The sequence below is a fragment of the Motacilla alba genome, chromosome 8, assembly GCF_015832195.1.
Source record: "Motacilla alba alba isolate MOTALB_02 chromosome 8, Motacilla_alba_V1.0_pri, whole genome shotgun sequence".
NCBI classification, from domain to species: domain Eukaryota; kingdom Metazoa; phylum Chordata; class Aves; order Passeriformes; family Motacillidae; genus Motacilla; species Motacilla alba.
Window position 1 is genome coordinate 6278697 of NC_052023.1, and position 26821 is coordinate 6305517.

Consider the following 26821-nt stretch of genomic DNA (forward strand, 5'->3'; position numbering starts at 1 on the left):
TAAGGACTCAAAAAGTCAAATTCATTGCTAGTGTAAGATGAGCACCATCAACTAAAATTACATTTGGTTTCTACCAAAATTCTGCCCCATTGCAGTGCAACATATTGTACTCAACCTTATTTTTTAGGAAAAGCTGGTAGCAAATGTTGAGGTTACTGTTAGCAATTAATTGGTTCAATACTAGGTACTTTTGCCATTGTAATTTTAAAGCATAAGGAACAGCAGTGATGCTATAGACATAATTATTTGTCATCTTTTACTGCTTTCTTCTTTTGCAAGCCATTGACAAATCTGCTTGATCTGCTGAGACGTTTTTAGCTGTTCTTGCTTTGAAACTCATAGACGTGAAGGTTATTTTTATTAAAAATGTCATGTTCATAGAACTTGCTAAAGGGAGTAGAGTTTAAAATTAGTAAACAAGGACTGACTGAGACTCATACTTTATATTTGCTGCTTCAGTGTTTCTTCCAGTTTTTGTCCTTCTATTGACAGAACCTGCAAATCAAAATGAGATAGAAATGACCACATGCATAGAGAAATATCTGCAGGGCAGATCAGGGCAGTCCAGATCCCTGAAGTACACCATGGTGCTAGGGGAGTATATTGTATCCACAGCACCACTCCACCTCTCCATCTGTGGCAACACAAACTGCATTGGGGCTTTTTGTGTCCCAGCAGAGGCAGCAGCAGGAGCTACAGTTCTTCCTTGAGTTTATACCAAAGCAGTGGTCATCTTCCCTGGACAGGGTTTTACAGGATCACCAGTGTCCTACTTTCTTTGAAGCACCCTCCTATGGACAGTTGCTGGCTCTCACAACCTCTGGACATCACCAGGAGCTGCAGTAGCTTCTTGTCTCCTGTGCCTGTGTATTGTTTGCTCTCTTCACTCCTCCTCTGCCCTTGGTGCTCAGCTGGGCTTGTTTCTAAACCAATTGCATTTTTCGCCATGTAGTAAGAGCACCTTCTGTACATTGAGCTATATCCCAGATTTCATAGGAGAGTGCTTTTGCTGTTGGTTTTAGAGATCCACTCCTGAGATAGCTCCTACTCAAGAAGCTGCTTTGAAAATATGCTAAAAATTACCTTTGCTGACCAATTACACCCAGCTGTGGTTTAACTCAGAAATATATTTTAGTAAGAAGATTTAATTCTCTGGGAGATCCTTTTGTATCTTCATCAAGCCCTGGATTGTCACAGAAGTGTCTCTGAAAGATGATGTGTTTCATGGAGCAGCTCTGCAGCCCATTTTTGCTGGAGCCGGCAGAGTTCCTCTTCAGGACTACTCACAAGGGGCATGGCTTGGCATAAAGCCAGAGGTGCTGAGATTCTTGGAATATTCCATGAAGAAACGTAGAGAGATGCTTCAGATTGAGTTAACTGGAGTGGTCTTATTTAGGTGCTTTAACTCATTTTACAGAAACCAAAATACTCATTTCAGTGCCAAGTTGTTATAGAAGGACTGCATTTGCTTCGTGCCCTGCTGAGAGATGCTGGCAGGAGCTGTTATCAAAGACTCCTTTTCCCCTTAGTCATTTAATAGTAGCAGCTTCTCTTTTATTCTGTGCTCTCTGAGAGCAGAATAGGAAGTGATAATCTCCTTGGAATACAGCAGACACCTGTTTGATAAGTGGTAATTGCATTATTCCTGGAGGATTATCACAGTGGTGCTTGTTTCTTTGTAAAGAAGCTCCACTATTATAAGCAGAGCAGAACTTCACTAGAAGATACACATTCCAGGTAAGAGAAACAGAAAATAGGAAACAATCATCCTTTTTAGAAGCTAATTTTTAGAAGTCAGTAGCACTGTGTTTTCAAGAGCTAACATTGCAAAAAAATCCAGTTCCTCAGAAAATGATATCCATGAAGAAGAGGCAGTATAAAAATCCCATCAGTGTTTGAAGCATTTTTTTGGAAGCAGCTCTGCTAGCACAACTGCTTGAACTGAGCCAAGGAATTATATAGTGCTGGAAACAAATCCAGGCACTTCTCTGCCATCCAAAGCATTGTACAATGTTGTGAAGTAAATGGCATCCCACCATAGGCCAGAAACGTGCCAAGTATTTGGCTGATACTCTTTGTGAATGCAAAGCAGTTCCCAAGGTGTATCTGTGAATGTCTGTGGGCAATATGTGATGTGGATGAATTGTTGTTAGTTTATACTGTTTATTATTTTATTTGTTCCCGAGCTTAAAAACCTGGTTTTGTGGTCTCTTCTGAATAGTGAAAAATAAGTAGTTAGAGATCAGACTCAGTAAAAACTATTATTACATTGTCTATGTTCTATGGCAATTACATAAAGAAAATACCACAAATTTACCAGACTCTGTTGGAACATAAAAGCAAGCAAATGGAACAGGACAATTTTGAGGAAAGGAAATATAGCAAGACAGGTTTAAACTCCTGTGAGTGTTTTTGCATTTATGAATCTGAATCCATGTTAAGTGCAGCTGAATTTTTCATGTTAGAGTATCAAAAGTAAGGGTACACAGTACCACAAAACACTATAACCAGACTTCAAAGCATGTGGTCATCTACAGAGAACCAATTGATGAGTAGACACTGGCCCTTTCCCATGTTTTCAGGGCCTAGAGGGATTCTTGTCCTTTTTTTTATTGACCTTTTCTTTCTTTACCTTGATCCCTCTCTCGATGGATGCTTTGACTCCTGGTGTTTGTTGTCACCCAAAGACAGTCTCTCTTTAGCTTAGGAAAGGTTGGGAATCCCAGTTTATCTGTGAATAACACTCTGTTAGTTGTAATTTATCTTGGTTTAGTTAGAGAATTGTTTTTTCAGTTCCAGAGCCCTTCAGGAATGTACAGTGAGTTACGACCTGTTCCCAGGCATGTGTGTTTTATAGATCAGTTCACACAGGTGTACTTGTTAATAAACTCACTGGACCAATTTACATGCCTGAGTTTTAACCACTGAGTAATTAGCGAAAGCATTGCTGAGGAACTGGAAATTTGGGAAATGTGTCATTATTTGCATATCAGTATAAAGCAATTACTAAATTAAAGAGTGCACGTTGTGACAAACATGAAGCTCCTTTACTGTTGCTTTGTCAGTGCACATTAACATCAACTTGATGTGAAAGCCTGGCTTTCTCTGCATGAACTAAAAATCCTAAGGCAGAAGTACACAATGAATCACCCAGAGTTTGGAGGCTAGCACGCTGAATTGCCTTGGGGTTCAGACTGAGGAAAGAAAAAACTCATGTAAAAGACCATTGAGAAAACGTATCAGTGCAAAGTAATTAACTCAAGATCCACAATTAGCCTCATGGTCTATACTTAACTGTGTTCCAGGTCTTTCAGCGTTTATTTAATTCTGTTACCCTGTGTTTCAAATAGCTGCAAATGGCTTGGCAGATTTTTCATCCTTTTTAATATTTACAGTTTTTGTCTAACAAGAAGAATGAGCTCTGTAAGTGATCATGGGTATTTATTTCAGTCTCTCAAGTATATTTCTTTTTTAGCAGAATCCGTTGTACAAGGAAATATTATTTTCTTTGTGTTTCCTTTAAATATATTTGTGGTTTGAAGCAACATTAAGTACTACAGTAGCTGTCCTTCTGCTTTAATTCCTAATTTGCCTAACTAGGCTCAGTCAAATGAGAAATAATCAAAACCAGGGATAATTTTCATTCAGCCAGCAAACGAGAGGGGTAGATGCACAGTAACACGGCTGGTGATTAACAGGGCCCGTAGCAAAAATTGGCATGTGTGTTCAACCAGCACACCAGGGCTGGGTGTTCCCAGAGCACCAGGCACCACTTTTTCTCAAGCTCACAAGAATCTCCTTGTGTTTTGTGGAGCTGTCTTTAGGGTGGTTGTCACTGCAATGCCAGCATCCCTCGCCCGGTGTCTGAAGGACACGAGTGGCCTCCTCACTGTGCCTTGGATCTCCTCCAGCCTCCCACACCATCCTCAAGATGATTCCAGGGCTGCCTCACCATACTTCTGCCTTCAGCACATGTAAAGACCTGCCAGGGTTGCGCCTTCACACTGCAGCAAAATAAGATACATATGCAGCAGCCTTTTGGAATTTTGGCAAATTAACACAGCAGTCTCTTAATCCTAATCTAAAGAATTTATCAAATTTTAAAATATGAGTAATAATTCAGACACTTTTTTTTCCTTTCAGTTCAGAGCTCTTAAAACTTTTGGGTTCTGTGTTGTAACTCTACAGCATTCCTTTGTGATTTTAAGCTTCATTATAGTTCAGAGATCTATCATGGGAACACAACTGAAATCCTTGGAATGAATTTCCTCCAACCTGTGTTGACAGGTTTAAATTACGTACTCTGACACTGTTCTTGTGGCTGGATTAGAAACTTTTTTTCGAGTTAAACCTGCGATAAGTAATTGTCACAGGGCTCTGGCACAATGCTAATGTGAAGTGACGTGTCCAAACTGGCCTCAGTAACATGAAGAACCCCAACAGGTGTGAGGGGTGGATCTTCCCATGGGCCCTGCGGAACTTCTAACAGGGGAAAAATAGTAGAAAAAGTGAAATGAACCTTGAATAAAGCTGTCAGCAGTAATTATCTCAACAACACTTTGTGAGGAGTTAAAATAAGCATTACTGATTTATAACCTGAACACACTCCACGCTAGAGATGTCTTTTCATCCAGTTAGTGTTTAAAATGAAACGTTGAATACCTGTCAAGATTTTTTTCTTTTTATTGGAGATGCATAATGAAAATGAAGTTATTTTCCAGAGGAAGTTAATTTCAAGGGCTGTCAAATTTTTTAAACTCTTCTGTTCGTTTTCATATTTGTGCAATAGTTTAATAAAATAAACAAACCTCAAGCATACTTGACTGTTTTTCCCAGCTAATGCTATTTGATGTCAAAAGACAAAGTGGCCAATGTGGAATTACATCCACTTTTTATTGTTATTCGAGGAGGGATAAGGGCTTACATGGCAGTAGATGAGCTTTGGGTGTTTGGTTTCTTTTTTTTAATATTATGTACTGAACTTGGATGACAATATCTAGTTGAGCAGTACAGACTGAAGAGACCCCTTCAGTTCTGGGTAGTAAATCTTTGAGTCAATTAATTGCACAGTACAAAAAAGCCCTTGTTTCAGTCAACTAAAAGAATGTATTTAGTAGATTTGCTTTTTGAATTGCAACGTACCTTCATTTTACATTGGGGTACTTGCTCTTTGTTGGTGTGATAACACTTGTTTTATGTATACTGTGTATTTCAGTATGGATAGAAGTAGTTTTACATCTGTTACTACTGGAAAAATACTTGCTAACTTTTGAGAAAAAACAAGCCAAAGGATAAACATTAATTCACGGAAAATCTTTAATCTCTTGGAGCTTTAAACATAACTTTTAAACATGAACATGCAGGAATTCTTAAATCATGTATCACTTTGCCTTTGTGAGATTATGCATTGAGAAGATAGGTTATTTATTGAATATATACAGTGACAAGTGATGGGTTTGGAAGTGTTCACCACCTGTTTGTTCCCAAGGAATTCAGTGAGGGTTTGTCTGAGCATAACAGGCTGCCCATGCGGTGTTAATAATGCCTGGTTAAACACCAGGAGCTGCAGCCATGGCAGGAACAAGCTCATATGAAAACTCTCTCATGTCATAGTGTCATTTTTCTTGAAATGATGAGACTTGGAGTATCCTCAGAAATGGTTTCTCTGTTTGGATCTCCAGCCAGGAAAGAGTGTAGAGCCATCTGATAGAGATGAGGCTATCAGATAGCCATCTGATAGAGTTCTCCATCTGGAGAACTGCAGAAAATTGCCAGAGTTTCAGTACTCTTTCCACACTCGTTCCATACTGTATTTCCTCTGCTTCAGTATTACATGCAAGGACTATGCTAAATGCATTGAATTTTATTCAACTGTTTGTTTAATGAAAAACTTCTTACTGTTGTATTTCAAGTGCAAAAAAAAAAAAAAACTTCACTCATTTGCTCTACCTCACACCCCTGCCTTGTACACTTGGATTTTTCCTATATGCCACATTAATTGCTATATACTGTCCACCATACAGATATTCTTTGCTTTTCCTTACTTCTTCAGTCTTGGAAAGGATAGGTTACAAAAGAAAAATGGAAATGTGAGTGAGCCTCAGCTGTGGAGCAGCCTGACCAGTCTAGCTCCAATGGTAAATAGCAAGAAGGATAACTTATTTTCTAGGTGTTCCAACTAGATTGGTTTATAATTTGTTTTGTCTTATTACCTTACCTACTGTCAGTGCACTTAGGCAATGAAAGCATTTGATCCCTAAAATACCTTGTATCCAAGTCCATCTAGTAGTACCATGTGCCTAGAATGTTTGATAGAAAAACAAGAACAAAAATGTTCCTTCTAGAGTTTTTCTTCTTTCTCAAAGTTTTTGTTTCTTCTCAAACTTCATATAATTGTGTTTAAAATGTAGCTTTTTTCCCTGTATCTTCAAGAAAATCAATCCGTCCATCCATCCATCTGATAAATTGGCATTTATTGTACTCAGGAAATTAATTTATGCTATAATAAAAGGTCACATAATATAATAGTAAATTTAATACAGAAATTTAAATGCTTGATAATGCTCCTTGCTCAGACCTGTATCCTTATCCCTTCTTTTATGTGATGAGGGAGAAAGACCACCATGGTAATTAATCCAATGAGAAAAAGGATCAAATTGTAGGAGTGAAATTTTCACAGAGGAAACACCTGCCAGTCATTGAGTGTTTTGCTGTGGGCACCTCTCTGAAGTTATTTTGAATAACTGAGTGTTATGAAATGTACTTGGTCATGTTTATTTCTCTATTCTTAAGCCATGTATCAGTGAGTAAACTAATAAGTGGAACAGGTAAGCAACTCACATTTTGGGCACGGTGAAAGGGCTGTCACATGGAGTATTTGAACCAGGATTAGGTTTCAATCTGTAGATAACACTGCATTCGTTTTTGATTGAGATTTTTTGGTGTGATATATGTGTATTACAAACCCGTGTGTGTGTAGTGCAGCCTGCTGAGCAACCTTTAGAAAGAGCCCTTTTTATGGGAGATTTATGGGGGAGAGTCAAGTATCGGAAAACATGCTTTTTATTTTGTACACCAGAATCTTGTTTGCTTACTTTATCTCTGAGTATTAAAAGCAGAAAATGGATTTTTTTTTCCTTTTCCTCAATAGAAAGTCATGCTGTGAGAGTTCCTCTATTTAGTTTCCTATTGAAGCAGACTGTACACAGCCAAACATGATTCTGTATTAGAAGCTTAGCTACTTGAATTATTTGACTGATTCATATGAGTGATGTTATACAGAAATTACATTTCGTTGGGGACATTTTTATATTAAAAATCCAGAAGGTATGTCCACTGTAAAGTTTTGGTTTTGGTTGCCATTGTCAGGTAATGCCTGTTGCTTCACTTGCTCTGTGTGTGTGCAGGTGAAATCTGGCATCATTTATAGGATCTTCTCCTTTGTGTATGGATCTAGTAGTCTCTGAATTTCTGTCTGATGCTTTGTGAGATTTACAGTTTGACCTTTGAATTTCTGAGAACAAATTATCAGGAATCTCTGCTTTATGCTGAAAAATGGTACTGTGCCCACACACTCCAAACCCTCAAAACCCTCATTGCCCCTGTAACAATCAAAAGCTTAACAGAGAGCACAAAATAAAACAGTATTTCTACCTTCCTTGAACATTATACTTGCTTGTTCTGAATAGTTCTTGTTTACAAAAAGCTTTGTCCCTTTGCAGAGATGGGATCCCTTGATGGCAAGTATCCTGTGAGCAGCACAAGCTCTCAATAATTGAGGATGAGGAAGAATGTCCTGTTCTTTACAGATTATTGCCTTAAGCTGGACACTTTGGGTGTCCCAGCTATATTCTGTAAGGCATTAGAAAGCTCTTACAGCTTCCTTCACTTTCCTCATTAGGTATGGTTGCCATTCAATTCTCTTTTGAGATGCTGTTTTTCTCCATCAGTGTGTGGCTGAACATGAGGAAGGCCAATTTGTCATATCCAATTACTCCTTTCCTGATGCAGTCCACTGAGCTTATAATTTTTGTATCAGCATTTCTCAGTGGATTGAGCTCTGCAGCTGGAGTTCTCTGCAGATATTGTTCCTTCATGTTCATTCTTCTGTTTATCTTTCTCACATCTTCAGCATATTGATTAAATATCTCTGGACTGGTGCAAGAGACTGAGTTTATTCCTTCATTTGTAATGTCAGAAATCTGCAAGAGTGGGAAAATCTGCAAAAGTGCAACAATAAGTTGTGCCAACAGACTCTTTCTAGAAGATACAAGGTTTTGAGATTATGGGCTTATAATTTTTCATATTATTCTGAGATGGCAGCATTCTGGAATTATGTGCTCTTAATGATTTCTTTCTTTCCTGTAGACATACTTGTATCATGAAATATTTGGGGAAAAAATAGTGGGTTTGGATTGTTTTGAATTATATTTATAGAAGCTTCTACATAAAACTAATACAACATGAAGAATAATTTATCGTTTAAAGCATCTGGTCTCACTCCAGATTTGGCAAATACTTCTGGGTTAATCTGGAAGGTTGACAAAGAATCCTGCATGTTTGGATCATAAAAGATGTTGCTTAACTTTATCCCTCGATTGCTAATGCTGGCAATTGAAAAACAAATCATCTCACACTGAGCATTTACAAATAGTATTAGTGTCTTAGATTTGGAAATCACAAGTGAGCACCAGACTATTTCTTTCCTCTCTAAACTGTAAGATTTTGTAGTGATCTTTCTCTTAGTAGTTAAATCTATTTCAAGTAACTTTTTGTGCACTTTTTGCCCAGGTTGTTGTACCCTTACCTTTTTGAATACCAGAGCTATTGAATCCATGTAGTATCTCTGCTGTTTCCTAAAAGGAGACTCTCCTGCTGCCATTCTCCCTGAAATGTTTGAAATCTTGAATTTTATTTTCCTTCTCCTTAAAAGCTGTAGGAAGCCAAATAGGAGATTACTTAAACTTTAAATAAGCACAAGCAATGTCTACACAGCGTTGGACAAAAGATCTGGCTCTGGAGTTACTTTTTGCAAGCAATTTTCCTTATTTCTGATTTTGTTTCACTTTCTACCTCATGTACCTTTCAGTTCTGAGACAGTTTGATTTGCACAAGCATAGGTTCCCTGCCTAAAAAGAGAGTAATCTTTTTTTTTTTTCTTTTGTATTATTTCTTTTAAAACCTACACCTACCTTGTTGTTCATGCACGAGTCCTGCAAATGCATTTTCAGTGTCTTTTCTTGTGCATGTGGAAGCCATCCTATTCAAGCTCTGGTACCCACATAGTGGTGACTTTCATGCAAAAAAAGAAAAATTCAGAAGAGTGACTGACTTTTGAGGTTTTTTTCACAGCCAGATGGGCTCATAAGCTAGAGAATATGGGTAATCGGGTACTCTGGCTGCAAACCAGCTTTTGGGGTTGGTTCAGTTATGGGGTTGGTATAAAGATTTTGTCCATTCCCATGGGAAGGAGGCTGAAACAATGATAATTTATTGCAATGATAATTTATTGCAATGATAATTTTCTGCATCTCTGTTTGGGAGGGGGCAGGTAGAGTATTCAGAAAGAAAAACCTTTCCCAGAGCAGTGTGAGGTCTACAGTTCTTGCCACGGAGACATTTCAGTGGTGCTCCCATCAGTACTTTGCATTCACAGTACTAGGAAAGGGTTTGTTGAGCTGCCTGGAAAACAATCTTTTGCTTAGTCTTGGTGTTTTTATGATTTCCTAAATAAAGCGTGAGTTTTTGTGGTGCAAGAGTCTTTCTTTGCAAGAGAACTCTCTATCTTTGAATGAAGATAACTTTATTCTAGAAGAATGTTGATGCCTGTTTATTTTGGAATGAAGGCAGAGCTGCTATTTCTTTTGCAAAAAAAGAAAAACTTTTCAGAAAAGGGAAAAAAAAAAGGCAAAGGGAAGGGTGATTTCTCACACCAATGTGCACAAACCCCAACATTCCAGCAACTGTGTGGAGAGTGGGATGAAACAGGCTCTGATGTGGAACCCCTTCTGCTGTTAGCTGGTGTTTGAGACGCTTTGACACTATAATATAGGGTTGCAAATTGGAATTGCAACACCCTGCAATTGGGCCAAGTGATGAAGCAGCACAATAACTGCCTGCTTGATCTTACCACTCTCTCTTTAATGTGCATGTAAAAGATACTGGGAGCCTTTCCAGGCATCTGTCAGGGGATTTGATGCTGTGAGAGAGGGAACTGTAGTCTGTGTGTGGTTCATGTGGGTGTTTGTGTGTTTTACCAGCATTTCATATGGTGTGATAACTACAGGGCAAAGTTTCAGGTTTTATTAACAGTTGGGTTTTGTTTATTATTAAAAGTTTATAAAAATAATAATTGAAATGGTGGATTATGGCAGAGAATGCAGTTCTTATGCTCTTGTCACAGGAGTTTTGTAGGTAATTGGTCTAGACCTGGGTGTCGTCTTTAATATTTCATTAACTCCAGAGTATTAAAACTCACTTCCTTTAAGGAGATTGCTGGGCTTTTTACACAGCTAAACTTGTGTTTAACCTTGCTGTGAGAATGTGACAGTAGGCTAGTTCAGACAGGTTAACATTCATTTGGTAACCAGCCTGCTTAATCAGCCTGCTTCAACCTGCAGCAAATTAAATCCCTGTGAGTTCTAGCAGACAAGTGAGAAAGTCGCTCTGAATTATGTATAAAAAATAAATGGAGTATTTTCAGTGCTCATGGCAGTAAATGAAATTTACGGCTTATGATTTGTTCTTGGATTTTTGTTGAGAATGATTGAAATGTATTTTACCTTAATGTTTTTATAGTCCAATCAGGAGAGTGCTGTATTTCTTAAATGTATAATGTAAATATTTTGTTCTGTGCCCTGCAAAAATAATAAGAAGCTTTACAGGATCTAGGTGTTTTTCTGTCCTCTCTGTGTTTCATCTGAAGGAATCATTACAAAAGATGTTTTAAACATACAGCCAGGACTACCTTTCTCCACATCACTGAAAATTGCATAACATTGAGTACTTTGTCACTGCCAAAACCAATCAATTCTCTTCATTTAAGAGCTACTTGCATTGTAAAACCAGTCCAGATAGGTCTTAGGTGCTTCTGAAATTGATGTTTGTGGTCATCAGGCTTGCTTCTCCTGGACTGATGTGCCCTCCAGAAGAGGCAGGAGGCTGGGCAGAAGCTTTAAATGCAGGGACGGCACAGGTGGTTCTGGTCACAGCATGGTCAGTTCTCATTTTTAGGCATTGTTATTAGTGTATTTTTAAATGCAATATAGGATCAGATTTTAAAATACTATTGCTGTGTGTTTGCAGGCATCATAATGATTTTGTCTTTCAAATGACAGTAGAATTTTTCTATTGGTAGCTCCTAAAAATTGCTATTTTGGCATACAGCAAAGGGCAGAAGTGCTGTTTCTGTTGGCACTGGCTACTGACCATCCATCCTGTGGACTGTGCTGACTGCAGTGTCAGCAGTTTGGTTTGTGTGTCTTTGTTCCTATGAGGAACATGGTGTGCACCCTTGACTTTTAAAATGACCAAAAAGGAGAGGAAATACATTTTTTAAGTTGCCAACGTGATTGTGTCTATTGCAATGTCTGCTGATAAACAGGCCTTTCAAAATACAATTTTTCCAAGATGTCTTAACTGTTTTTAATTACCTGTATCAGTACTTAGCATCTTTAACAATCGCTTCTTGGTTAGCAAAAAAAAAACCAATTTGCATTATCAATGCATAGCACTGCAAAAGTTGCCATGTACAGTAACATTTCAAACTTCAGTACTGCATCAGGAGAAAATAACAACTCAAGGCCCTTTGGAGTTTGCAGTTCCATGGAATTTGTTTTGATACTCTGTGCATACACCTCAGTAAAACTCAGTTGATGTTTCTTTGAATATTTTAATGTAAGGAATCATTTTAGTTTTTCAGGCTTCTTAGTATGTGCTTAAATAACGCAGTCTTTAATTTGAACCTCTAAACAACCTTAAACCCTCCCCCCAACCTTTAATTGAGTCTGTGGATTTAATGAAAAACCATTGCTTGCTTTGTAGATGACTTTAGCTGTGTCGGGACTGACTTTTCCTTGCCATCGACTCACAGTTGGAAGAAGATCTTCACCTGTACAAACAAGGGAGCAGTCAGAGGAGGTAAGGACATCATCTTTGTGTTACCAGTCTGCTCTAGGAACAGGCAGGGATGCTTTGGGGTGCAGCGGTCACCATCCCTCCTGTTGTGGAATGTCAATAGAATTGCATCTTACATCAATCCATTTACAGTTCCTGCAATTGTGACAAAGTGAGGAACTGGGCAAAGGAGTCATTAAAGAAAAACAGGAAAAAGAAAGCAAACAGATCCCAGCAAAGCATCTGACTGGGGGAGATGACCTTAGCTCCTTGCACTAAAATTTTGATTTTTCTCCTTTGTATTGATATGCCAAATACCAGTATAAAAGCACCATTGTGTGGCTTTTCTTCCTCTTTCTTATGCAGTTAGACCAGCTCTGGTACCATTAGATGGAAAACAGCATTAACTTTGGATAAAATTTGCTCAACTATGTGTATGCAGAGATTCTTTAATAATGCATTTTGTCACTTAATATTTCCAGGCTTCTGTTAAAAATTACCTTTGATAATGCTGTGTAAAATAGTAAACTAAACTGCAGTATATTATGTGTATTTGTCACTGTGTGTGTACTTTGTATTTCACTGAAAATGTCTGAAATAGAAGCTTACAGTGGATTTTGGGTTTTGTTTTTATACAGCAATGCACTGATGTTCATATGGTTAGTGATAGTGATGGAGATGACTTTGAAGATGCTACTGAGTTTGGAGTTGATGATGGAGAAATGTTTGGAGTAGCTTCATCTGCCTTGAGGAAATCGCCAATGAGTAAGAATTGCAATTGACTGGAGGTTGTACAGCAGAGGGGAAGGCAGAGAGGTGGGAGGGGTCTGCAGAATTAGAAACTGGAAAGTATCTTTTGATAGGAGTGGTAGAATTGTTTGAATGTCATGTCTGATGGATGTACCAAAGGAAAATACTGCACACGTAACTGGCAACTATAAAAGCACTTTTACGAGGAGGGAAATTTTTAACCTTGCAACTGAAGAATAATAATTGAACTTAAAATTGATGAGTAACAAATAAAGTCAGAGTAATTGTTGATCTCTATCCAGATGCACCTGTAGATAACAAGATTTCCTCTTCCCTGTTTTGAAAATTCTACAGATTTTATTTTTGATTAATGTTTTAGTCCTTATGCTAATCAAGTTTCTCAGTGATTATTTGCCCTTGAATCATGAAAAGGATTGAGCAGGAACAGTCAGTTACCTCCTACATGCAATTCTTGCATACTCCTTATTTACTTTAGGCTTGAATTAGTGTTATTTCATTAGAAGTTTTTTGACAGCAAATATATGTAATAATATGGAAAACTTTTTAACATTTTCAGTAGGAAGGTTCGAGCCTTTCAAGCCTTAACATAAGTCCAGAGTGCTAACTCTGAGTATGAGATATATCACATTACACTGGACCTGAGGATTTTACTGTTTGGAAAACCTGATTATGTTCATGAGACCCTCTGGAAATTTCTTGTCTTTCAGAGGTTCAGTCAATAGTCTTTCATGAAGTTTATATGGTCTCTTGGTAACACTTCAGTAAGCTGGGAACATGAAATACCTGTGAAGTGAATGTGTTTGCATATTACAACCTGTTTCCAAAGAGCTGCATTTCTTTTTTTTTTTTTTTTCCATTTTTTTAAGTGCCAGAAAATGCTGAAAATGAAGGAGATGCCTTATTACAATTTACAGCAGAGTTTTCTTCAAGGTAAGCTTAGCCTGTTAACTGTGCAATTCTTAATGAAAACTAAGTTAAAGTTAATAAATAATGAAAATAAAGGTTAACCAAGTGTACATGTTTTCTTATGTGTTTATAGCATATTTAGGCATCCTAATCTAATTTATTTTAATTCTAGCCCTGCTGCTAGAACTGCTTCTGAAATAAAATTATTTCTCAGCCCAAGCTGGAGTGGTTGATTCTTGTCTTATTTATTTTGCCACTATGTAGTACCATTACTTAATTATGTAAAGGTCCAGAAGGATGAGAAAGACTGGTTATATTTGATAATTTATTATGATATGCAGGAACAGAAAAGCTGAAACTTATTAATATTGAAAAATAAGTACATAGTTGCTGTAAGAGTTTTCACAATAGCAAAGTGGTTGGGTAAATTTTGACTTTTAAAAAATGTAGATATTCTGGATTTTAAAAAAAGTTTATACTACCAAATCATGCACTGTTAAACAGTTGCTTGTTTCATTGAATAGGTAGAAGCTGCAAAGTAATGCAAAGTTTATGTGCCTTCTATTTTCACTCCTGTGATGAAATATTCCTTTATGTGTATGAGATGCATTAATGTGTAACGGAAGAATAGCCTTCAATTAACCTTTAAGAATATAATAAAGAGAGGAAATAATTTGAAAATTTTATAGAAATTTTACAGAAAATTGTGTAGAACTTAAGGTATCTACATGTGTTAGCAGAATGTTTTTATGATAAAGTTTGTAAGGTAAGTAGTTCATTACTTTGAGGTTTTCAATGTCAGAAAGCAAATGGGTCCTAAAGATTTTCTTTCTTTAGAAGTGTAATACCCATCTTTCTAAAGGTTTAGGCAATGCATTATATTTACAGAATATATCAAAAGGTAGAATATTGAAACTACTTGATTTTGTCCTTTTTGATTGATTGGAAATTTTATCTCAAATAGATATGGTGACTGCCATCCCGTTTATTTTATTGGATCATTAGAGGCTGCTTTTCAAGAAGCCTTCTACGGGAAAGCAAGAGATGTAAGTGTGTATTAAAACTACTTTATTTAAAATAGTGGGGTAATGGAAATCACCTTAAGGGTTTCATCTTGATTTTTGAAAAGCTGAGCTAGATTTTGAAGTTATTTTGCTTTTATTGTTTGAGAAGAGTTGCACTCATTCAGTTGACTGACTAAAAGACTTACCTTGGTGGTTGCTGAAATTGCAGTGAATAACTGATGCTTTCTAATCATTCAGGCTGTATTTTTACTGGTGTTCTTTAGTTGTCAAAGCTACTCTTTTTCTTTTCCCCTCCTCCCTTTTCTTCCTGAAATAATGGTGTCCTAGCACCAGATAACCCTGCCTGTGAGTCTTGTGGTTGACAAGTTCACTGTTGCATGTTGGTAACTCCTTTGAAGAACGGCTAATGAAATTGTAAATTTAAATTGGAAGCTCTCTCAAATACAGTGTGTTTCCCCCCACACACACACTTTGTACAGGCTTTATCTGCCAAGTAAGTTCCAGTACTAAGGTTTGGTTGTTTAGTTTTTCTGTACATCCAACCAGGCATCTCAAGTTTCTGTTATTCCATGCACAGTTTTAAAATCGGTATTTTAATAAAATTAGAATGGGGACAGTTTATTTAAGTTTTGGTGACTTGATTCACTAAGGAGAAACCCAAAACCCTGCATAATTAAGCACAGATAAAGCTGAAACACAAACAAGAAAATCATGCTGTTTAAATTTACCTTTTGTTTTCTTGATAGATATTTAATTTTAAAATGAAGAATGTAGTTATTCATATTGGAAGGAGTCTCTGAATTATGTTTGGGGCTGTTCTGATAAATGTGAGAGTTATAAATCCACACTGTATAGCTGAAGTTGACACATACTTAACACTCTGACTTTAGTGAATATTTTCCTGTCTTTGCACAGAGAAAAAATCCTGTGAATTGAACAAGGAAAGGGTGTGAGTTGGGAAGTTCGTTTAGTGTCATGTCATCAGAAGTGGTTGACAGTGTATGAGTGTATAGTGGACAAAGCTCAGAAATAACTTTCATAAATAGTTTTCTACCTATAAATCTGATATTAATGCAGTGCAGTTACTTAGTTTTTTGTTTCTCAAAATACTTCTTGTGCTACTTACATACCACTTTTGAAATTCGTGTCACCTTACATTTTTAATATTTTGTGATTTATTTAGACCAGGTCATCATCACAATAAAACCATTGTGTATATATATATTTATATATTATATATATATTTATATATATTTATATTTATATATGTATATTTAGGAGAGTATTTTTTTTTGGTGTTGTTTGAATTGTTGGGTTTTTTTCTGAATATTGCCTTATTTTGAAAGCTCTCCCTTCCACCTTTGGAAAGGCATCATTTTTATTGTAACATTCTGATTTTAAGCAAAGATATGAGGATGTGGAAGTACCATTTCTTTTCCCTGCTTTTCCCTGTTACAAAGTAATTTTTTAAGTACTGGCTCCTGGAATTCAGAATTGAGGAAAGGGACACAGTATTGAATATTTTTATAATTTAATTTCCTAAAATAATTTTAAAAATATATATCAGTATTAAAAAAAGCTTTGGAGAAATTGCAACCTGTATGTCTTATCTTCTAATTTATACTATGGAGGGCACTTAATTTTACCAGGGCAACAGATGAGCTGCAGGCACCAGCATTCTTCACTTGAAGTGAGAAATTGAGTTCCAAGAGTAAATAAAAACAAGATTGAAGGTTTAAATCCTCTACTAGGCTTTTTGAACTTATATACTCATTAAATGTTTATTGGAGTGGTGGGATTACGAAGGATTTGGGCAGCTTCATCAACTGGTATATACTTAATCACTAAGTAAAACACTACATTTGATAGAGTGTTTCTCACGATGCCACACTCAATCCATCTTAATGAAAACCGCTTCAAACTGATTTAATTTGAGAGCACTTGGCAGCTTGAGTGCTCAGAGATCTTGGCCTTTTCTTGACAAATTCTCAACTCTGTCCAGAGCAGAAGGTGCACTCTGCAGTTCATGTCTAGTGAGACAGCCATCAGCTGTGTTTTAAATCTGCATTGTGGATACTTTTTACCTCAAAAAAAAGAAAATAAAAAGCCCAATGTGTATAAACATGAAGCTTTTTTTTCCAGGAATATTTTAATTTGGGTTATTTAAAGAAAATTAACTTATGTCAGAACATGTGTTTTGAATGCAGAATATGAGTTCAATTTCTTTTTACAAAAATAGATGTTTCTTGTTGAATCTCATTGTCTTTTCATGTGTTGGAAAGGATGGTAATTCACAGTTATTTAACAAAATGTTGCTTGAAAAAGAAATAACTTTTAAAAAAGTTGAGGTGTATATCTGCTGTGTTTGAGTCGTTAGCCAGTGAAGATTAACATACATGATGGGTATCTTTTAACCTTTGGAGCAACTGCTGCCACAACAATTCCAGTTTTTGGTTGGAGAGGTGGAATGAAGTCAAGTGTGGCTCTGCTTTAACCTGTATAACTCTTTGCCACAAAAATACAATACCCAAGATACAGAGCCTTGCTTTTAACAGCCGGTGTCCTTGGCCATGAAATTCCCAGCTGCCTCCAGCAGCCTGATAGTTAATGGTGTTGTGTTTTCATTTCTTTGTATGTATGACAAGAAGATATTTTCAGTATTTCCTTTAATGTGGTCAGGAAGAGAAAGAGAGACAGAGGTTTATTAAATCAACAATTGAGCTGGTTTTTGTGAAAGTCCTCCTCTGTGTATTGGAAAGAAGAGTTTCCCTGTCACCAAGTTTCTGAAGAATGGGCTTACTCTTGCTACAGAGCTACACTGCCATGGGAGTTGCTACACCTGATGCCATGGAAAAAATCCTGTAATAGACATTTTAACAAGGTGTTTGGAGAAGATGTCTTTGTGTCTGAAAGCAGTTTGTGGGTGTCTTATGTTCTGAGATATCAAAGGGTTTATCCTAACTTACGGTGGTATTGTTATTAATACTGGATTTTATTTGCTGTAGTGAAGCTTACTGAGTTATATATGTGAGTAATGCTAAAGTATTTTCTTTTATTAGAGCTTGCTTGTCTTTTCATTTTTATAGGTGGTTGCTACTCTTTTATTGAGAGAAAGAATAAAGACATTGCCTTTACCTTTTCAGGAGCTCTTATCTTTATATACCTCTGTCAGCTCACCTCCTGCTCCTCTCTCAACCTTTCTGTCCACTGACTTTTAATAAATATGTGAAACATCTCTCTTAGCACAGATTGGTATTGTCACCTCAATATATATTCCTGCATTCTGAAAATGAACCGTGTTTTTCTCCTCCTTGAATTCTGTCTTTTAGGTTCAATTTAGAGGCAGCACCATCCCTCTCACATATGGGTTCTTTATTTCCTGAATACCTACAGCAAAGTATGCTCCTTTCATGATTTGGTGTGTTCAAACAAAAGCTATTTTTTCCCCCTCTTCCTTGGTGGTGGAATATTCCTTCCTACAGGGCTTTCTGTAGCATCGTTTTTATCTGTGTGACTCAGAAAAATGTCCCTTATTATTTCACCTAAAAAAGTTTCTACTGAAATTATTACAGATTACAGCTGGAGGAATTACCACCTTACAGATTCTGATTAAACATAAATAACCTGACCACTAATGTACAGGGTCTGGTTGAAACTGGAGGACAGGTATAGAAGTATAATTCTAGCTTTTCAGGAAGAGTGAAGCAGCTGCAATATGGTAAATATCAGTGCATCAACTCCAGTTAAGTCCCATGTTAGTCACCATTTTCTTTCCAGCCTTGCCTGATATGTGTCAGCAGTTCTGTCCTTTAATTTGTAAATTATTTCTAAATTTGTGGATAACTATTGCTTAGAAATTACTACAACATACCAGTTTAGTAGCTTCACTGTTTGCCTACACACCCTTCATTTTCCATATCTAAAGAGTAGCTTCATCTTTCATATCTGGAGGGTTGCTCCTGGGTATGGGTCTCTCCTCAGCATCCTCTGTATTTGATACTAAATAATGGAAGTTTTTTGAACTTGTCTGCCTCACTCTACATTTCCTGTTCTTTCAAAGCTTGTGTTGATAGATCTTACCTGGGTTTGGTGTTAATTACTGGATACTATTTGCATTATGTAAGATACCACTAAGGTGCAATTGATTGAAATGGAGACACAGCAGTATAATAGGATCAAATAGTTGGAAGATGAAAGTAGACTAAAGTAGGCTCTAATACACCTTTACCTGGGAGAGTGGGTAGCTGTTTGAACACCTTACCGTGGCTCCTGTGGATTCTTCATCACTGATGGATTTTTGAGACTAGATGTTTTACCGAAAGGTAAAATTACAGGAAGATTAAACTAGGAGCTAATTTGGGGATGTCTTATGCCACATTTAATACAAAATATGGGATCAGAAGTTTAGAGGGATCACCTCACTCCTACTTTAGTAACCTGTGTGGTACATTTTTTTCAGGTATGTTCTACAAGGCTAGGTAAAGTAGCTGTGTCCAAGGCTGATCCCATGAGCTCCAAGATCACCTCGGACAGGTGGATCAGACTGTGCGCTTCAAAGATGTGTCCCTTTGTTTATTTGAATTATTTCTCACTGCATAAAAAAATTAAGGGGGAAAAATTTAGATTTTGATTTGTTACCCTACCAGTTTAGCAGAGCATTCATGCCTCTAGCAGCTGTTACATCATGAAATTTCTGTCTCAGTCATTACTTGAAGTTGTAAACCTGAGATTCAGAAATAACCATTCAGGTTTCTGATTCTGCTGACGCTTATGATTGCATTCCTATTCCCATTCAAGTTCATATTCTTTCGAGTTATCTGAGTTATTCACAGAGAAAATTCACAACTCTGTGAATAGCTCTCAGAATGGCTGAGAAGCTTAGAAATCCCATTACCCACTGATGCCAATTTAGTCACCTCAAGATCTACAGGTTTTTGCCTCAGTGACAACTTTTAATTCTGTACAAAGAGTGTTAACTTCTCTGTGGCTTTAATGCCTGGTCTTCAGCATGAGCATACTCTGAAAAATGCATCCCTTGGTGGCTTAAGTTCCTCAAATCCTAAGGCCTTTGGAAGTCCATCAGGTATTCAGTGCTTAAAACCTTTTGGTATACCAGACCTTTGTAGGGACTAGTAAAAGTTTTTCCCTGCTTTATTTTTTTTTCCTTTTGTTTAAAATTTCATGCTAAGTACATAACCTCCGAGTCATATTTTTGAAAAAACCCAACACAGAACAGTCTAGTGCTCCATTATTAGGCTTCTTTTGTGTAATTTGAGACTGTTCAACAGTTTTGTAAAACTGTTTTAATAGTTCAAAATTGACTTCAAAATACCCAGTATTAGTCATAATAGAATCCTAGAATTTACTCTGACTTTTCAAAGGCTTGAAATAAAAACAACCAAAACTTGCTTATAAATATCTGCTACCATGGGTTAGTAAAATAAACAAACATAAAAACAAACCCACACAACAGCAGCAACAACAACAAACTTCAAGCTGTGAGCCTTTTGCAATCATGCATTTTTCCAAGGAAAAAATGCCCCTGGCTTTCACGAGTATTTTTCAAAATAATGTTTTAGCGCTTCAGTTCCTCCTGCTACCTCTTTGCATTTATGGTAGCAGTATGCCTGTGCCCGCCTTTAACATTTTGGATGAAGTATCAGATTCAAGTACAGTCTTTTATATGTGATGGAGTTTAGTCTTTGCATGATGAGATTTGTTGATGCAACAAAAATTACATTCCCTTGGGAAGTAACTCAGTGTAAACCTCCACTGTGTTCATGCCTGTTCTGTTTACTGAAATTTGTCCCTAAATCTTTAAGCCTAAAACTGTACATATTTTGAAACATTCTGTTGTACGGACTCTCATATTTAACAGTTTCATGGGGTTGTTTCTTTGGAAGTAAAAGTGTTTCTCAAGAGCCTTTTTTTCTGTCCGCTCCCAGTGAAAAGAGGAGAGCAAAGCCATCCGCTTACCACAAAGCAGTTCCACCACAAAGGAAAGATTAAGGGTTTAGAGAGAGGTCAATGTGGGTTTTTCTCTAACTAAACACTTTCCTAAAGTTTCCTTGTGGAAAAAATAATGAAGTCATCTCAGAGTTTTTAAAGAATTTTTATTTCTTTTTCACCGTCTGCATTCGCTTGTCTTCTCAGCATGGATGTTTAATCTTTCTAGGCTTTGTGAATTGGTCCAAATGAATAAGTGGTGAGCTGTCTCTCTAGGAGCTAGAGGCTTATTCTAAGGCCCTAATCACTGAGTAAACACATCTTTGCCCTCCCTCTCTTACAACTGCTATATAATAGTCGAGATTCTAGCACAGTAACCTGGATATTGCAGGGATCGACGCTTTGAAATGCAGAACGGCTGATCCTCAAAAACAGACAGTGCCTGATCTTCCCCTGCCTCTTTCTTCTTTTTAAATTAAATATCACCACAGAAATGCTGTTTTATTGCATGATATTGTGCATCAGTGCCCTGGATTTTCAAGTTTCGTTTCAGTCAACATTGTTGGCTGCACTTATATGGATCTCTGCATGTTGGGCTTATTAATGGCCTTTCCTGGCACATGTGTACGTGGTTCTGAAGAACATTTAAATTAAATTAGACAAACAGTAATGCAAATTACTAATCCCTTTCCCGAAGTTGAATGTTCAAATGTTCCTTTTATAAACAGTCATTAAATTTTATCCAAAGCCTGTATATGTGGCGAGAGCCCTACAGGGGCTTTCTGCAAAGACAGCTTATGTGGAAATTGCATCCCATGTCTTGCTATATCAATACATATCAATATCTAGGGTTCAGTGTTACTTCTGATGAAGAGATTTGAAATTACTTTGAATAAAAGCCTGAAAATAGCACCGTATCATCTCAGCAAATATGTTCAAGTACTATTTTAAAATGAAGTAATTTATATGGGTATGGGGGAATAGAAAGCTGTAATTTTCTGAATTGTATTTATAATTCATTGAATGCCAGTTGCAGAATCACAGTCCTTAGCTAGCTCATAGTCTCCCTGTTTATTTGCAGCCTGCTTTCTATATTTACATGCACACAGACTTGTTTTCCAAAAGGTGGTCTGAGATTTTCATGGGGACGCAGCTGCTGGCAGTGAAGCTCAAGTTTTACTTGATCGGGTTCCAGAAGAACAGCACAGAATATTTTGTTTCAAGAGACCATAGATGCCATCTCAACATGTAGTGCCTCTTTTTTTTGGCTGCAGAGGTGGTGATAGCAATGCACTATCATTTCTTTCAGGTTGTTTATAACTGTTTTTTGTGGTAGATGCTGTCCAGTCAAGAGCCATGTTCCCTGTTCACAGAAATGTTATTTTTGTTGGGTAACAAGCCAAAAAAGTTCACTCATTTCTTAGGTCTGTTAATAAAGTTTTTGTTTTTCATTCGTTGTTCTTTTCATGTTCTAAACACATAATAAATTGTATTTTAGTACTCAGAATATTAGGAAGCATTGAGAATATTTAAAGATTTGCAGGGATGGACCATTTGACTTGAAATCTGCTGGTAATTTCTTGTGTTGGGGTACTTGTCACCCATGATAAACACCCCATTGTGAGTACTAAAACACAAACCTGCAGCAGCAACTTTAAATTGTAAATTGCCTCAGGAACTTTTCACTCATCTCTTGTCACATTTTTTCCAGAGAAAGCTTCTTGCTATCTACCTCCACCATGATGAAAGTGTACTAACCAACGTCTTCTGCTCACAAATGCTTTGTGCTGAATCCATTGTCTCCTACCTGAGTCAGAACTTCATAACCTGGGCATGGGACATGTCAAAAGAAGCAAACAGAGCAAGGTAAGACTCTTTTGACTCTTGAGTGGAGCAGCTTTTCTCAGGAAGGCTCTTATCTCTGACTATCAAATCTTTTGGTGCTTAATATTTATTTGAGCTAGAGCTCCATGCTCGTTCTCAGCTGATCAGTGGAGCTGTTCTGGCTGACATTCACTGAGAACTGGGCTGGCCTTGTGTTCATCACAAAGTGACTTCTTATTCCTGTCCAGGAAAAAGTAATTGAAATTATTTCCTTTTTTTTCAGTTTATTTTCAAACATGATTCTATGTTCAAACATGTGCCTTCACAGTTATGCATTGCATAATATTACATGGCATTAATTGTGTGGGTGTTGGTGTAACTGCATGAGAGCTGTCTGGGGTAATAACTGTTGTTGTTAATGAAAATCTTATTTAAACTATAACATTTGTGTGATAAATTAGTATTCAGAACAGATTATGTAAAATGTTAAATGCTTGCAGTTCATATGTACTTTTTTGAACTACAGTTTTCTTACAGAACATTCCTTTGGGAATGTTCAGATATTTTGGTTTTAATATAATAAAAGCTATCTTATGTCTTAGAGAGACAATAATTTTGCTGATGAGTAAAGAAATTGAAACTGTGGATTCCACCTCCTTCTACAACTTTTGTAGATTACCAACATATTTTCTTAGTGTTATACTAAGGCCTCTTCTTTAGTTATTTATCAGTTGATCATGGTCTACTGAAAATAATGATATTATTATTATTATAACATTTAGAAATCAGGCTTGTTTGGTTCTCTAACTTGGACCTTATTTCATAACCTTTATTTACCCAGAAGATGACTGATCATGTCTTGCCAGGATAACATCTTATATATATTACTATAATTAGAGTTATTCTAATTTTTGACTGAAAAATGCAACAGTCATTTGGCCTGGAATAAGGTTGCCATTTCTTTACACAATTCCAGTGATTCTTGAACAAGGAAAATTATACATTTGTGTTTCTTGTGGATTATTAGAATAGAGCATTTATGCGTTTCCAGTCTTCACTATGTAAATTACAGTTAATATTTCTTTACTGAGGTGACCTTGGAGAATGGAATACTCTTTTTTTCTAATGTGCTTTTTAAATGACACTTTGTGTTTCTCAGGAATTCCTCACTTGACCTTCGGCATTTCGTTGTTGGAGGGATCAGCAGCAATGTTTCTAGTTTGAGTTATTCTAGAGAAGTGTAAAAGGTTATGGAAAAAAAGCAGTTGCAAAAACAGATTAAAAGTTTCTGAAAAAGAAGAAAAGTAAGAGAGGAAAAAGAAACATCTAGGTTCTTTCATAGGACCAAACACATAGACTGGAAAGTTGCTTAAGTCTTTTGGTATTGCCATTCATGGGCAGTAAGGAGCCTCCTCCTTTTCTTTTATCCCACAAGTTGGTGTAGAAGGAAACACTATTTCTAAACCATCTGTAGTGGCTAAGTTCAGTTGACTACCTGCTGTTCTATTGTCTGCTCTTCTATTTAATTCTCTAGTTTCTTTTATTTTACAATGACAAAAAATTGCAGTGTAGTTTCTTTTGAAACACTGTGTTTGAGGGGTTTTTTATGAGTAACGATCAACAGCCATGTAATTGCTTTGTTGTGTTTTACTAAAGAAATCTATTAAGTAGCACAACTTTGATACACTAGTAATAAGAGTTTGCAGGTTACACAGACACCTGTGGTGACCAAAGCGACAGAAGCTGCTTGTTAGAAAGAGCCTGTACAGCTGTGTCCTATTAACTCCTTATGACACTTCTTAAAACACAAAATAAAGGGCTTGTTTAAGGCTTTATAGCTGCTCTCAATGAACTTAGTCCCTGATTGTGCTGGATGATAGGGTTTTTAAGCCTTCATTTTTTTGCCTTCTGTTACCAACAACAAAGAAACTGTCATATTAACAGTGAGGTCAAAAAATAGTAAGGGGTAAACAAGGCATGCTGGCTCGAATTAGAATAATTTCTCAGTTGTGTTTAGTGTCACATCCTGCTCCTTAGACTGTGATTTCTTCAGAGGGGGCACGATGCTTCCTTCTCCCTTTGGAAAGTGCCAATGCACTGTGGGCATTCCCATAAATAAATACTCAGTCCCTCTGTTCAATCATTGCCCTTCATGTGACTCAGTGACAGTGGTCTTGGAGCCCATTCTGTTCTCTAGCCCTATGAGCACAGTTAAATGCAGCTTTTTATTTGAATGCTGAGAAGACAACAGCAATAGCAGGAGGAACTGGGTTTTGCTTGCTGATGTAGCCCAAGAGTAACTAATTTATACTCCTCCAATTGCATTGTAAAAATGCTGGAAAAGCCAGGATGGGGCAGCAGAGGAATCAGGCCCTCTTGATTTACAGCAGTCAACAGAGACACCTCAATGTCAGTAGTAAAAGACATGGTTTCAGTACTGTGGAATGGCATGAGTAAATTCAAACAGCTATAAAGACTTTCCTTTTGTAAGCCAAAAAAATCTTCTGAATGTTTTGATCCACAAATATCATTCTATTCCAAAATTAGTCCTAATAGCTGTTTCAGATTTTCTCATTAATGAAGTAAGGGTCCATCCTTAACACTGTAGAACAAAACCAGCTCCAAATTCATGTAGTTTTCCCCAATTTTTAATGTGTTTGTCAGCTGACACTGATACAGGAATATGCTTTAAATCCTGCATTACTGTACAATAGCACATTTCCTCTGGAACCTCTCAGTCTTCAATAGCCATTCCAACAGATTGAAGAGGGTGTGTAGGTAGGAGTAAAACACTGTGAGAGCACTGGGTACCTGCCAGCAGCAGTGCAAGAGCATAAGCATTACAACTTTGGGAGTCAGATACTAAAAAACATTTCTTTCTGCAGCCACACAGGACTGTTACTTTGTCAAAATGAAGGAGAATTCTAGTTAATACAGTTGAGAGGAAGGTTTGTTTTGGCATCCATGGGTTTTAATTTCCTCTGACGTCAGGTTTGCAGTGAAGGGAGCAGTTACTTTGAGTAAGTTCAGTGGTTATGAATTTTTTCATTAATCGTAATAACATTATACTAAAGGGGAAATAAAATAAGTAGCCTTCATTTAGAAAAATAATGTGGTGCTTTTACTGCTAAGGAACATACATGAAATCTTTATCTCCTACAGTTTAAACTTCAGTTTAAGGAGCAACTCTTTGAAATATTCTTGTGATCTGTTCCTGTCAAAGGAGGAAAAAAGCCACAAAGCTGCACATACATCTCTGACTTTAGCTCTTGTTATATTCCACTGAATTTGAGGTGAATCATGAGCTTCAAAATCATTGTTTCCTTTCAATTGCTTGTAGTGAAGATTGCTACCATGGCCCTTCAGACAGCAGAAATTTGGGGGGAGGTGTCAGGGTGGTGGCAGTGGGGTTTGACTGCAGGGGTGCTGGCAGTTCTGGCCCTGCCACATACCTGCATTGGGCCAGCACTTGGGCTGGGCAACTCCTCAGCTTTCCAGAGGGATTCTGGGATGGACAAGCAGGAGAGCCAGACATGAACAGCTCTAGCACTTTTTGACTTGAAAGAGTTGTTCTAATACAGTTATGTGCGTGAGAGTTGTATGTGTTTGTGCAAACACCTGCCTAACTGGTTTTGTTAATTCATTAATGTGCATTAATGTATTTGTATCCAGGAAAGATGTACAGTGATATATATATACACACACATGCACACATACCTTATGTTGGTACACACAGCATTTACAAACACTGACAATGCATAATATTAAGAGCTTTCCAGCACACATGGTGTTTGTTAAGCAAAGCCAAAACCATAAGACAGCGACTCAAAAATCTGTAGCAGCTTTTTAGCTTTTGATATCATTGCCCTTGGGCACCGTATTTCAAGGTGTTGTCAGTTTTGCTCTGATGACAGGTATTTGTTAGTTTTAATGTTCAAATGATAGTTTTTCACTTTGCTTAAGCTTAGGAAAGAGTTAATTCACTAAAGTGCTTCTCAGCAGCAGGTTGTCTTCACCTGCAATTTCCGTCATCAAGTGATTAGCCATATTCACAGTTGCTGACCCTTAATTCTAACCCACTGAATGATGCATGCCTGGATGAAGACCAGTTGACCATATTACTCCAGCTCCTCAATCCCATTTGATCCTTCAGCAAATATATTGCAGGTGTGGGGTCTGTGAGAGCAGGAGGAGGTGAGTTAATTTCTCACTGTCTCTTCAGGAGTGACCACAGC

General features: G+C 37.1%; 1 protein-coding gene across 1 annotated transcript in view; it reads left to right on the plus strand.

The window, feature by feature from the left end:
- The window catches only part of FAF1 (Fas associated factor 1), a 149093-nt gene that overhangs the window by 85686 nt on the left and 36586 nt on the right, over window positions 1–26821 (plus strand). The window contains exons 9-13 of the mRNA XM_038144133.1: window positions 12043–12138; window positions 12753–12879; window positions 13752–13815; window positions 14756–14837; window positions 22474–22628. Of these exons, the coding sequence (XP_038000061.1) occupies window positions 12043–12138; window positions 12753–12879; window positions 13752–13815; window positions 14756–14837; window positions 22474–22628 (524 nt within the window). The remainder of the gene's footprint in view (window positions 1–12042; window positions 12139–12752; window positions 12880–13751; window positions 13816–14755; window positions 14838–22473; window positions 22629–26821) is intronic.